The sequence below is a fragment of the Mesocricetus auratus genome, unplaced genomic scaffold (assembly GCF_017639785.1).
Source record: "Mesocricetus auratus isolate SY011 unplaced genomic scaffold, BCM_Maur_2.0 Super-Scaffold_6730, whole genome shotgun sequence".
Classification (NCBI taxonomy): Eukaryota; Metazoa; Chordata; class Mammalia; order Rodentia; family Cricetidae; genus Mesocricetus; species Mesocricetus auratus.
In genome coordinates this window covers 78,871,572-78,885,244 of record NW_024429184.1, presented here as the reverse complement: position 1 = coordinate 78,885,244, position 13,673 = coordinate 78,871,572, and the positions used below count along the sequence as shown (strand labels likewise).

General features: G+C 41.4%; 1 protein-coding gene across 4 annotated transcripts in view; it reads left to right on the top strand.

The window, feature by feature from the left end:
- The first annotated feature begins 6 nt into the window (after positions 1–6).
- Positions 7–13,673, top strand: part of Hdhd2 (haloacid dehalogenase like hydrolase domain containing 2) — a 28,378-nt gene continuing 14,711 nt past the window's right edge. Inside the window, exons 1-5 of one of the 4 annotated variants that reach the window (XM_040741578.1) lie at positions 24–90; positions 1,801–1,908; positions 5,541–5,651; positions 9,400–9,608; positions 13,232–13,316. In XM_040741578.1, coding sequence (XP_040597512.1) covers positions 5,551–5,651; positions 9,400–9,608; positions 13,232–13,316 — 395 coding nt within the window. In that variant the 5' untranslated portion in view covers positions 24–90; positions 1,801–1,908; positions 5,541–5,550. Of the gene's footprint in view, positions 91–175; positions 1,523–1,800; positions 1,909–5,540; positions 5,652–9,399; positions 9,609–13,231; positions 13,317–13,673 lie in introns of those variants that run through there. The other 3 variants (XM_040741577.1, XM_040741579.1, XM_040741580.1) reach the window with 3 other exon arrangements.

The window sequence follows — 13,673 nt, the reverse complement described above, 5'->3', positions numbered from 1 at the left end:
CGGGGCTTCCGGTACGTCGGGACTCCTTCCGGGTCAAATGTGGTGCACCGCGACGCCTCGGCCTTTCCAGAGGACAGCGGGGCAGCGAGGGTGAGGAGGCGCGTGCAACCGAGAGGCCGCGGGCTGGGGAATGGCGGCCGCACCCCCTGCCGGAGGCCCCTTCTCCTGGGAGCGGGCTGGGGAAACGCCAGCGTCACCTTAGAGAGCAGCGCGGGCCGGGTCTCCCACGTCCCGGTGGAGCCCGCCCCTCTGCGCATGCGCAGAACTGCCCTCCCAGGGCCTTCCCTGGCGTTGTCTGGGCTCAGTTTCCCTAGGCGGATTATTGTGTGGTTGTCATTTTTACTGTACTGCGCTGTGCAGTGCGGACGCCAGCGTCCCCGGACCCTGGAACCCGAGTTAGGACAGAATGCAGGGGCCGAGGGCCTTCACCTCCAGGAGGTGAAAGCCATTGCAGTTAAGTTTGCAAAAACGAGGCCCTTGATCTTAGGTCTTGCCAGCTCAGAGAGAAATGCCTGAGTTCATTTGATTTAAGAGTCTCTTTTGAGCGTTCTCAGAAGAAAAGGCAACGGCCCTTCCACGTACAGAGCTCTACAGTTTAGTGGGAGATGCAGGCGGGGTTGGGCAAGGCCGGCAAGCTTTATACTATGGACACACAGAGCCCCGGAGAGGAGTTATCAGAGAAAATGATACCTGAGACTGGGCGCTACAGGAGGTGGCCAGAGGGAAGGAGCCCAGTGAAGGATAGGGGCAATTCTAGACAGCCACCGATGAGGGAAGCAGAAGTCTTGGACTGAGCAAGCTGCCAAGAACGTAGGTGTGGGAGTACTACTCTTCCTCGTATGGACTTCGGCTTGAGAGTATGGGGTTCCTGCAGAAGGAAGACCCAATAGGAGAATGGCTAGATAAATAATAGTATCATTTATTGATGTGACAGTGGCTTCCCAAAATGTTGGTAACCGTAAGAAAAGGGAAGCGTTTTAATCCCGAGCGTCCAGGTGGCATTATTGAAAAAACTCGATAAGAATGATTTTTTTTTTGAAATCTCATGTTTTACCTTATTTATACAGGCTCTTAAAATTATACGCAACAAATACCCTTGCTTTGGTAGTGTTCTCAAATCCCCAGTGCTTGCATCGTATTTGTCTTGGCAATTTTTTTATAGCCCTTATCACATCCCTTCTCAGTCTGATACAGAATCCCATCTTCTCAAGTGTGTAGCACTATTCATGGTGTTCAGTACACTCAGCAGTGAAGAAACAGGCTAAGCAGATACAATGTCCCCAGTTCATGTAGGCAGGGCTCATACCCAGACATGTTCCAGGTCGTGATTTGGGACGGGACTAAGACGATCGGAGAGGAGGTTTGAGATTTTCTTAAAATAGTGAAGAGGTGATATTAAAACTAAGGCAGTTTTGAAGATAAAGAGAAGTCATACTGAAAACCAAAGGGGGTAGGACTGACTGGATTGAACATTTGGGCTGCTGGTACTGCCTGTGGTTTACAGAGAAACGAGTGTCTTCAGGTAAAGACTGAACTGACCCAATGATTTTTTTTTTTTTTTAGGGCAACTGCACTCTGCAGTATTTGGCTCAGTTCTGCTTGGCATAAAAGTAAACGTGCTTTTCTTCTTTGCACTAAACAGTTCCCATCAGTCGCTTATGGGGTTTGGTTTTGTTTATCCGCCCTGGGTGGTCCAGCTCTTCATAACTGAGATTCTGTATAGTTTGTGGTAATTGACTGTTGGTCTCAGATTAGAACAAGACTGTAGGCTCCCTTTGAAGCCCTGATATTTCTTTCCAGGTTGATGCTCACCTATCACTGCAGTTGACCCTCCATATCTGCAGGCCCCGCCTCCGTACATTCAATCAACTGCCAACCAGAACTACTCCAAAAAAGGCAGATGCAGTGGTAGGCACCTGGAATTCCATCACTCAGGAAGCATGAGTTCATGAGTACAAGGCCAGCTTGGGCTGACTTTGTTCTAGAAATACAAAAAAGGAAGGAGAGAGGGAAGGAGGGCAAGACGTATTGTAAGGAGAAATAAAATTTTATTTATGCCAACAGTATGAAGTTCTTGTCATCATTACCTAAAGGATCCTGTAGAGCAGCATTTATTTACATTGCTTTAAGTGCATTCTACAGTTATCTGGAAGAAGAGGGATAGCTGTGGGCAAGTACTGTACCACATTAGACAAGGGTCTTGGGCCCGAGCCCATGGATACCAAGTGTCTTTGTCAAATAATAGTTTGTGGTTCAGTTGACAGGAACTATACAGGTTCACAAAGCGGTAGGTGTATTTTGAAGTTTGACTGGAGCATCTAAGTTCTGTTTTCCCTTTCTCACAGGAGCTCCAAAAGAATAAGGTATGTTCTATGGACATGATTTGAAAAAAAAAAAGTAGGCTTTTAAAATAACATTATGCCTTTGAGTGTTTCTGGAGGAATTAAAACCAAAACCATCAATAGTTTTGTGATTATTCTCTGGCACTAGTTGGACAGTTGTTTGCACAGTTTCTTTCTGGTGTTTTTCTAGTGTTCTTTAATAACCTTCAGTTAGCTTTTAGTTATGAGACACAGCCTTGCTAATTAGCTCATGTAAATTTGCTGAATGGCCTAGACCAGTCAGTCCCTTGCTGTGATCCTTCTGCGGTCTCCCAAATGCTAGGATCACCAGCATGCATAACCATGTCTTCATTCTAAGGTCACAATAAAGACCAGGAGAGAATGTTGTGAAGATTCATAAAAGGGAGAATTTTGCACTTGAGCCTCGCTTGACCACAGCTTTTCTTTTCTTTTTTTAATTATGTGTGTGTTCGTGTGCCTGCATGTATCTGTGTGCTGGCAGGAGCCCAAGGGAATCAGAAGAGAATGTTGTATTTCCTTGGAACTGGGTTACTTGGCACAGGCAGTTATGAACTGCCACATGGCTGCTGAGAACTGAACCTGGTCCTCTGCAAGAGCAGTAAGTGGTCTTAACCACTGAGCCATCTCTCCAACCCCGACTATTGCCTGTTTTTTGTTGTTGTTGTGTTTTGTTTAGTTCTAATAGGCCTTTTTTATAATTTAAATTAGAAACAAGGTTGCTTCACATGTCAATCCCAGGTCCCTCTCCCTTTCCTTCCCCTCTTCCCATACCCTCCCACCAAGCCCCCCAACACCCCCTCATTTCCCCAGAGAGGGTGAGGCCCTCCATGGGGTGTCCATAGTCTGTCATTTCATCCAGGGCAGGGCCTAAACCCTCCTCCAAGAGTCCAGGCTGAGGAGTATCTCTCATTGTTGGATGGGCACCCAAAGTCCATTTGTATGCCAGGGAAAAATACTGTTGCCTGTTCTTAATACTTTTTTATTTTATTTTTGGTCTCTGCACTCTTCCAGCAGGTATTTGACAAAAATAAGTAACCCAAGCTTGCCTCAAACTCAACTATATAACCAGAGGGTGTTCTTGAACTCTGGAGCTAGCATCATAGGTCTGTACCACCACACCCAGCCTTTTTCTTAAAATTAACTAATTCTATGGAGTTTTGTGCTGAGTGTATAAAATAACACCATGATTACAACTTAACAGTATTCTATAAAGGGGGATGCATGTACACCTTCAGACCTTGCAAGACCTCAGAGAAATGCTCACAGGTATCCACAAGGAGACATGGAAACTTGTTAATAGATGTGCTTTATGGTATAATAAAATAATAAAACTATGATTGCTTAACAAGAGAACATATTATAGTGCATTTATATAGTAGAAAACAGTGGTGAAAATGACCGTCCAAAGCTACCTATAGGAACCTACACACATCTAACATAATAGGGAATGATGTGGCAAATTGCTAAGTGTATACACCTTATATTATCATTAATATAAAAGCATTGATTATATAAGAAGAGGACTTGGATAAGATGGTAAACAGGAGGCTCTGACTATATATTTGTCTTCTGAAGTTGGAAGATGGGTAAAAGGGATGCTTTTATTGTTCGTAATACCTCTTTTGTAAAGCTGACAGTATTCTTTGTATTCTGACTAGTTTTATGTCAACTGGACAGAAGCTAGAATCATCTGAAAGGAGGGAACCTCAACTGAGGAAGCGCCTCCATAAGATCCAGTTATAAAACATTTTCTTAATTAGTGATTGATGGGGGAGGGCCCAGCCCATTGTGGGTGGTGCCATCCCTGGGCTGGTGGTCCTGGGTTTTTATAAGAAAGCAGGCTGAGCAAAGCTATGGAAGCAAGCCAGTAATTAGTATCCCTCCATGGTCTCTGTATCAGTTCCTGTCTCCAGGATCCTGCCCTACTTGAGTTCCCATCCTGACTTCCTTCAGTGATGAACAGTGAAGGAAGTGTAAGGCAAATAAACCCTTTCCTCCCCAAGTTGCTTTGGTTATGGTGTTTGATCACAGCAATAGTAACCCTAATTAAGATACCATGTAAAGGTAAGACAAATACCTATAATGCTGGCACTGGGAGACAGAAGCAGGAGTGCTGTCATGCATTGGAGGCAAACGTGGTCTACAGAATGGGTCCAGGCCAGGTAGGGCTACATGGTGAGACCTTATCTCAAAACAAACAGTTAAGTCTCAAATATCATTCCTGCTCTTGAGTCCGTCCGTCCCGTCTGTGCCCCCCCCCCAATGATCTATATTTATCATTAGGTGCTAAAACTCACAATAGACGTTAAAGGGGTCAGGCATGGTAGCACAGACCTGTAGCTTCAGCTCTTAGGAGGCAAGAGGATCGTGAATTCAAGGTTAGCCTGGGCTATAACAAGACCTTGTCAAATAAACCTAAGTAGTTAGCAAGTGTTTGAGGGGAAAGTATGCAGAGTAAAGTGGCACAGTAGAAAGTGAGGAAGCAATCTTGAAATATTGCTACAGGAGCTAGAGATGTAGCTTAGCTGATAGCATGCTATCCTTGCATATGTGAAGCCCAGGATTCAATCCCCAACATTGTAAGAACCAGGTATAGGGGTGCACAGCTGGGAGGTGGAGGCAGGGGGCTCAAGGTGGCCCTCGGCTGCACAGGGAGTTCAGCCTGGACTCTGTGAATACATTTATTTATTGTTACTATTATGACTCTCCCCCCCCCCAGTACCTATAAATACTGGCAGCTCCTTGGCCATACACACCAGTTCAGAACATAGCAGTGGCAATTAAAATGTTTTAATTGTCCATAACCAAAAATGAAAAGACCTTGTTAATGTCGTGTTCCTGTCTATGTATTCATTATTCTCATACTTAAAACAAATTATTCACCAGAGCTTCTCTAAGAAACCTGAAAGTAGGTAGTAGTATCTCATTTTAGCATTTTCCTTCCAAGTTTTAACTCGACTAAACAGAAAATAGATAAAAACTTAAGCATTATTAAAAGTTTCATGCATTAAATGTTGGGGTTTTGATTTTTTTAAATGCTATTTTTTTTCCAAAGAGGAGCAGCTTAACACTAAGCAATATCTTCCTGGATGTGAATGGTATTTTTGATTGCTTACCAGTTTTTAATTGTCCATTGTTTGTTAAACTGTATTTTTAATTTCATTTGCTCTCTCCTAGGGAATGAAGGATGGCAGCGCGCCGTGCGTTAAAAGCTGTTTTGGTAGATCTCAATGGCACACTTCACATTGAAGATGCAGCTGTGCCAGGCGCACAGGAAGCTCTTAAAAGGCAAGCTATCCTCCAGGTTCAGATGACAAATACGTTTTTAAGTGCCGCTTTACCAAGGCGGATCATTAGCTAAATGGATGGCCTTGAGATTGCGTCTCACCAGCTCACCATACATGGAGCAACTGCCTTGGGTTTAGCTAGAAGATGTATGCATTATAATATCCTCGAACATTGTTCTCTCGCCTTCATTAGGTTTGGCCTTTTGCTCTAGTCCTTTTGTTCTCTCTCCTCTCTTCCCCCGTCTGGTTTTTTTTAATCAATAATGTAAATTGGGGATGAAGACTCAAGAAACTAAAGTAACAATTTAGTTCTAAAAATATAACATAAATAGCTCTGGAAAAAATCATATGAATCCTGGAATTCAACTGAAAAATATATATAATGTGCATGCACACAGGCTTGTTCAGCCTCCTAATATCTAACATTGAATTTGCAACTGTTAAAAATAATGCTCACTTGAAAGACTTGGAATTTTTAAAAAATATTTTCATCAACTGCATTTAATACGTCCAAAGATTAAGGACTGTCTTATATTTCTGACTCACCAATATAGTACTAAACAAGTACAAATATAGAAGCAAGCAGAGAATACATGGTAAAAGTGTGTTAAAGAGAACTGAGTGGCTAGAAAGTTGACTCATTGATGACAGTGCTTGTCCTGTAAGCATGAGGACCTAAGTTCAGTCCCCAGCACCCACTTAAAGACAGGTGTGGTGGATCTGAGACTCACCAGCAGGCCAGTCGTCTTGCCAAATCCACCAGCCTCAGGCTAATGGGAGACTTGTCTCAAGAGAGGTAGAAAGCACCAACGAAGAAACACCTGAGTCTGTCCTCTGCACACCCACACACGTGTGCGCATATATACACAACATAAACTGAATATGGACGTTTGCTTCCAGGTGTCATGAACAAAAATTAGAGACTTCAGAATCAGCAATATAAAATTTGGTACTTGTCATTTTCAAACCCTAGAATATTCACTGTGTGAAAATCCGGTGACATTTATCACCCCTGCTGTGTAGGAGGGTAACAACTGACACAGGTCATCCTCCCTCTAGTCCTCACTCTCCATGTAGAGAATCAAACATAAGAACGCCAGTATACCTGGTGCTCATACAGTGGAGCTGTTCTGTTCATTTGCAGTCATGATGCTAACTTTGTAATCAGAGGAATGACGGGCAGTGCAGCGTTTAAAACCAAAAGACAACTGGGTATCCAGCTAGACTCCATCCCTTGACATAGTCTCTCTGGGTCAGCCTTCTAGGGCCAGGATGGGTATCTGCTGACCAGTGAACTTCTGTGAATGGACTCCTAGTGTTTGCTTTCTTGCCTTTTCAAGTATCTCAGGCTGGCCTTGAACTCAATAAAGCTGAAGGTGACCTTGTCTTCTGACCCCCATACTTGGATCTCTCAGGCAATGGAATTGCAGGTGTGTGCCACTACCCCCAGCCTGTAGAGTACTGGGGAGCAGAACCCAGGGTTTTGTGCATGGTACGAAGGCACTCATCCAACTGAGATGCAGCCCCAGATCTATTTATTTTTAACAGCTAAACTTAATTTTTATTTCCTTCATAGAAACCATTAGAGAAGCTGAGTTAAAATGTAATGCTGACTTTCTGCAAACTGTATAAAGGGCTTTATAAAAATAAGTAAAATTAGACAGAATTATTTAAACTATTTTATTATTTAAGGGATTTCCTTTGTGATAACATTACTACTCATCCAAGTCATCTTAGCTTCTCCAAAGCCAGAGCTTGAGATTTCTCTCCCAGATCGCCTCCCAGTTAGAGCACTGGTGTTCACTCCAGTGCGTTCCCAGCCCACAGTTCTTTCATTTGATTTTCTTTGATCTACACCTGAACTATGGAGACACTGATGGCAAGTGATTAAATTAGCATTAATTTCTAGAAGCAGTTTACTTGAGAATCTATTTTGGAATGGATGCTGTGCCACTTCTGTTAACACACTGAGCTCAGCTAATGTTCCCACAAGCTGCCAGTCACACTTAGGAACTTACAGACCTGTGGGTATGCCAGTGCTGCTTTCACAGTAAGACACCTACCTTCCACCCCACACCTCGTGTTCAAGGTAGAAACCTGTTGTCAGGATCTCCATTACCTTTAATTGTCTTAAGTATCATATTGCTCCATGTGTATATCCAAACCCACACTGAACAGAGAGTTCTGGATTGAAAAAGAGTTCCCACTTGTCTTTAAAATCTTTGTCCACAAGTTCAGCAAAACCACACATCAGTACTAGGTGTCACTACTTTGAAGATGCACTTTCTGCTCTAGGAGGAGAGAAAAATCTTTTTACCTCTGCTGAACAGAGACACCTGTGTGATCTGTGTGACCTAGGAGCCTGCCCCTCTGCCAGGCAGGAGGCTGTCTATTTCTCTGTCATTGTCACTGGCAGGTTTTCCTACCAGGGAAATCTCTACACTGGCCCTCCCACTCTGGTTTCTATGGAAACAAATAGACAAAGGAAGTTGAAGGACTAGTTACACAAAAAGTTAGTTGTTTGTCTTTAAACAAACTCAGTTGAAACTGGTGTGGTATTGCACAGTAACACCCGCCTCCCACCCAACCCGTCTTTAGCATAAGAGCCATGTTGAAGTAGCCACTTTCTTTTGTGAGATAAACCACCACATTGAATGTGTTTTGCTGAAAAGCTATCACACAGATTACAGTGAATTAGTCAACTAAATTTATTTAATGTTCTTTGGGTGAATTCTTAAAATTTCTATTTGTTTGATTGCTTTAAATTGTGTCTAGTACTTTTATGCCTTGTGACCTTCTGGGGAAGACATAAAAAGCAAGTTTATTAGTATAAATTCTAAATTATAGCTAAATTATAATTTTAGATTTTATATTAAAACACTATTGAACCAAGAAAAGAATATTTTTAAAGAAGGCTAGCTAGATTCACAAATTCTTTCTCTGAAACCATGCCAATTATTCAAAAACAGGTGGTGGAAGCAAACTAGTCCTATGTGTAAGCAGTTCAAGAGAGACAGGGCCTTGCTGTGTAGCCTGTGCTGGCCTTGAATTCACTGTATGGCCCAGGACAGCTTCAAACTTTCCATTCTTCTACAAGCTTCTGGGTCTGACAAGACACCAGTTTTGAGCTTCTCTCTGAGCTGTCCAAGTAGCTTCTGTTTGTAAGCACGATGACTCACTGGGGCAGGGCCATCTCCACTAACATCTCACTCTATGAGATGTGAGATTTGCTGGATTATCTATTGCACTTGTTTGGGTTTTGTTGTTGTTGTTATTTACTTCCAGATTACTTTCACAAGTCTCAAGTAACTGTGGCATCCTTGGTTCTCTTAGTAAGGGATATAAAACATTGCTGGAACACAGGAACCATTGTCATGGCTCCACTGAATAAAGCTGGGTTTGTCATGTTACACGAGTGGATCATCTTTAAGATACCTTACCCCTCAGACCTGTGAGGACAGTGGTATTTCGTTTCTTTACTAACCTCCACAGCAAAGGGTAGCTAAAGCCCAGAAGGTCCCACAAAAGTGGATGGAGCTTTCCAAATTTAACATTCTAGATTTTGGAGGTAAAGCACTGTCCATAGGGTGTAGATAATTTGTAAGCACTGGAAGATTAAAACAACACCAGCTTTATCCAGTCCACAACAGCACAGTGACTGATTTAGCCTTGTGCCCAAACGCTTAGCTTAGGCTCTCTGGACTAGGAGGTGAAAGCTGCCTCTTCACTTCTGAGTTTTCCTTTTCTAGGTTACGGGCTGCTTCTGTGATGGTTAGGTTTGTGACCAACACAACCAAAGAGAGCAAGCAAGACCTACTGGAAAGGTTGAAGAAGCTGGAATTTGACATCTCCGAAGATGAAATCTTCACCTCTCTGACGGCAGCCCGAAACTTAGTGGAGCAGAAACAAGTCAGGCCCATGCTGTTGGTTGATGACCGTGCACTGCCTGATTTCACAGGTGAGACAGGCTCGGGAGGAGTTACAACAAGCTCTTCATGCCTGATAGCATGTGGAAGAGGCATCTCCTTAGATGTCCCTGTTATTACTGAAAAGTCCACAAAACAGAAACAACAGAAACAACCTTGTCCATATCAATACAGCGACTTACCCGCTAAGGCTTGGCCGGCCAGCTCTATCACACACATTAGGAGCTGCTATAGACTAGGGAATAAAAGAAGTGCCTCTGCATTTGGAATTTGACTTTTCCAAGTCACCTGCTGTGTTAATAGAGTTTGAGTCTGAGTTGATGTTTCTCAAATCTTCTTAACAACCATCCACAGTAAGAGAGATTCACTGTGTAGTGATACATGTGTGTGGGTATGTTTCTATGTGTTAAATCATACTCTAACTTTGTGAGAAATGCTATATTATCTGTTTGTGTTCTTTGATTTTTAATGCTACTTAGAGTATTACAGATTAATTTCATAATCTGTTAGTGAATTGTGAGCCATGGTTAAAATGAATTATTTTGAATATTATAACTCCTAATCCAGGATATGCTCTCTTACCTTAGTTAAATAAGATAAATCAGGAGGACCTTCTTAAGAATAGATGCCATTCTACATGTTCAGTAAAAATTTGTTTTCACTTTAGAAAAAGTAACTATAAAAAATGTCCTCATTATATGAAGCCTTGCCGCATTGTTTTGTAAAATGATCAATATGCAAAATAGATGTGAATATCTTAATTATAATGCCATGTGATAGTTTTACAGGTTGGTCAGGACCTCCAAACCTGTACTAATAGGAAATATACTGTGTAGCAATCAGAATTATTACTTGTAAGAAATAGAAACTAACTTTGACTGCACTCAACTGATAAATATATTTCCATCCCTAAAATTTTGCAGGTTGTGTAGGTCTTCCAATGAGTGTGACAAACACGCACTTAGACTGTGGTGTCTGTTGTCTTTTTCCCTACTGTCGCTCCTGGAAAAGTGGCAGGCTCACTGCCTAAGCATGCAGTAGATGAGTATTGCTTGGTGCATTACGTTAGTAGAGAAACTCCTGAAGAGTTAATGATGAGGACATGCCCAAAGACCTCTATAAGGGATAATTTGAATATCAAAAAGAATGATGTGGTTTTTACAACACACATACAGACAAGCCCAGTGATGTTCAGTCCAGTATAGGCCACTAATGGAGATTAGGAGGACTCTATCTAGCTCCTTAACTCTGAAAAGAACAGGACAAGTATTTTATCTTACTCTTTCAGTTAAACTGTATTTTAGGATAACCAAATATTTGATAAAATTAAGTTATTTATAGAAGAATCACAGATAGAAATGCAGAATTAAGCATTACCACTTGATAAGTTCTCAAGAAATAGGCAAGAATATCAATAGACCTTAAAGTGTTAGCTAGCTGCAGGAGTGTGGGTAACAGTTCCTCCACTCCTCCAGTGATCAATTTCAACACCACTGCAAGTGGAATAACCAGAATCTTGCTTCATGATGTAATATGGTAAGAGATTCATAGTGTCATCTATGAAATAAGCTAGTTGGATATGAACCTATACAGCCTCTCAATCTAATGTCCCTGTACAGGAAAGACAGGGATAAAGGAACAACTTTACAATCAGCCAAATGCAGAGTTAGTGTCTCTTCGCACCAAGAAGGGGTGGAAGTAAACTTAGAGAATGAGAAATAAAAAGCATCAGTCAAAGGCAACATGGGCTTTGTAGATTGCCAGTTTGACATTCTCTATGTTAAGAAACAATTAAGGATGTTTGGGGAAATTCAAATATTGGATGATATTATGAGCTATTAACTTTTTTGTATATTTATATTAAGGTTTTTAATATTTTCATCATTTATTAATTAAAATAAATACTGAAATATGAAAGAGTAAAATGACACAATAATCTGGGTTTGCTCTAGAAAGACTTTCCAAAACTACAAGAGCTGATTGGCAAAATGTTGATGGCTGAAAAAAGCTAGATGACAGATCTACCTAGGCTTTCTGCTTTTGTGTGTTTGTGGATATTTTCATGATAACAAGAAAGGTCATGGAATAGCAGAATGGCTTAATGGATAAAGGCACTGAAAACCTGGGTTTCATCCAAGGGAACCTACACTGTGGAAGGGGGGAACAAATTCTTGCAAGTTGTCCTCTGATCTTCACACTTGCGCAAAGAAACAAATCCAAAAGACACACACACACACACACACACACACACACACACACAGTATTTTCAAGGCCCTGTAGTAGCCCACAGAACTGTCAAGGAAGCTGAAGAGTTAGTGTTCAGGGCTGTGAAGGCAGAAGCAGAGTGCAGCACCCATAGTAATCAGGTCCCACTGTTGTCCCTGTGGCCCCAGTAGGCACTACAGCTGGCACCTGGTAAGGTTGGCAGCCGCTGCTTTGGAGGAGTAGCTTCCTGCTCCTCTATGTTTCAAACTCCCAGTTCAAAGCCCCGCCTGGGGCTTCTGACTGGAAGAGCTTTAGTCTTAACCCACCCTTCTCAGCTTCAAGAGACCCCATTATTCTGGTATTCTCTGCCTCTGCCCCGTGATGCCACATGAGCCAACAAGTTCTCCAATGTGATACAGAAGCTGAGCAACTGAAAATCAAGACTCGTCTCCATAGTCAACATAGTCATTTCTGAAGAAGCAGAGGAAAGCAGAACAAGCTTTGAGTCTGACTTTCCCTTGCTGACTGTAGTAAACATTAAAATTCTAGCTATTAAAAAAAAAAGTGGGATTCTGATGCAGCAGCAGCAAGCTAGATTTGGGACATAAAAGCAGAATCCTGAGTCAGGACATGAAAGAAATCTTGTCATTCAGTGATCGGACTGCACCCCTTGGAACATATTTATATACATGAAAATAACCAATGTAGGTGAGTATTTCAAGAAAATCGTAACATCTTTGCCAACATCTCTGTTTCAGTGGTAGATATAATGAAAAGAATTAACATTACAAATACTCAATTCTCACTAAAGGCAATTACTTTAGTTTGTTTCCTTAACAAACATTAACAAGTTATTTAATATTTATGGCAATTAGTAACAAAAGAATCAAAACTGGGTATCTGAACACAACGACAGGCAAAGGTTATTCCTATGAAGGCACAAATTATCACTATGAAGGTAAATGTGTTTGTCATATCTGAAGTCCTATTATTAGATACTAAGGCCCTAAAACATCCTTTAATATGTGTGAAACTAAAAGTAGATTAGGAAATTATTATAAAACTGTAGAATTCTACATGATGGTGCTTTCCATATTTGTCATGCATGTGCCATTTAGAAATCTAATTTCCCTTGCCTCTTAGAATTCCATTCCCTCATCAGTAACTCATGTTCTCCTGGCTGTAATCAGTAAAACATTTTGAAATCAGGAATCACTAGCAAATATGAGATTACAATTTTCAATTCAAATATTCTAGATACTCAATAGCTATAAAACCATATATGAAGAATATAGAAAAATATTAATGTCTCTCCTTACCCAACCCTCTCCCTTTTCCTTTCTCTCTCCTTGTAGACTTCCAAATTATGGTGATAGCAAAATGTGCACGTCACTGGAAATTTGTTATGCAGTGTGACAACTCTCAACTCTTACATTTTTTCCATTGCCAGGAGTACAAACAGATGACCCCAACGCTGTGGTCATTGGCCTGGCACCAGAACATTTTCATTACCAGCTTCTGAATCAGGCATTTCGGTAAGCTAGCTACGTTTCGTCTCCCTTCATTTCTTCTTTAGATTTTAGCACATAAAATTTTGTATTTTAATTTCTAACTACCTAGATTGTGCATGAGGACAAATGTCTTCAAAGTCACTTCCATGTCAACATTAAATAATATTAGCTATGTTGGGTTTTATATTTGTTTGTTTGAGACAAGGTCTTTCTATATAGCTCTGACTGTCCTGGAACTCTATATGTAGACCAGGCTGGCCTTGAACACATAGAGATCTGCCTGCCTCTGTCTCCCAAGTGCTGGTATTAAAGACATGTGCCTCTATGCCCAGCTTTGTTTTTAGTTTTTTAAATTACATGTATTTCTTTGTGTGTATGTGT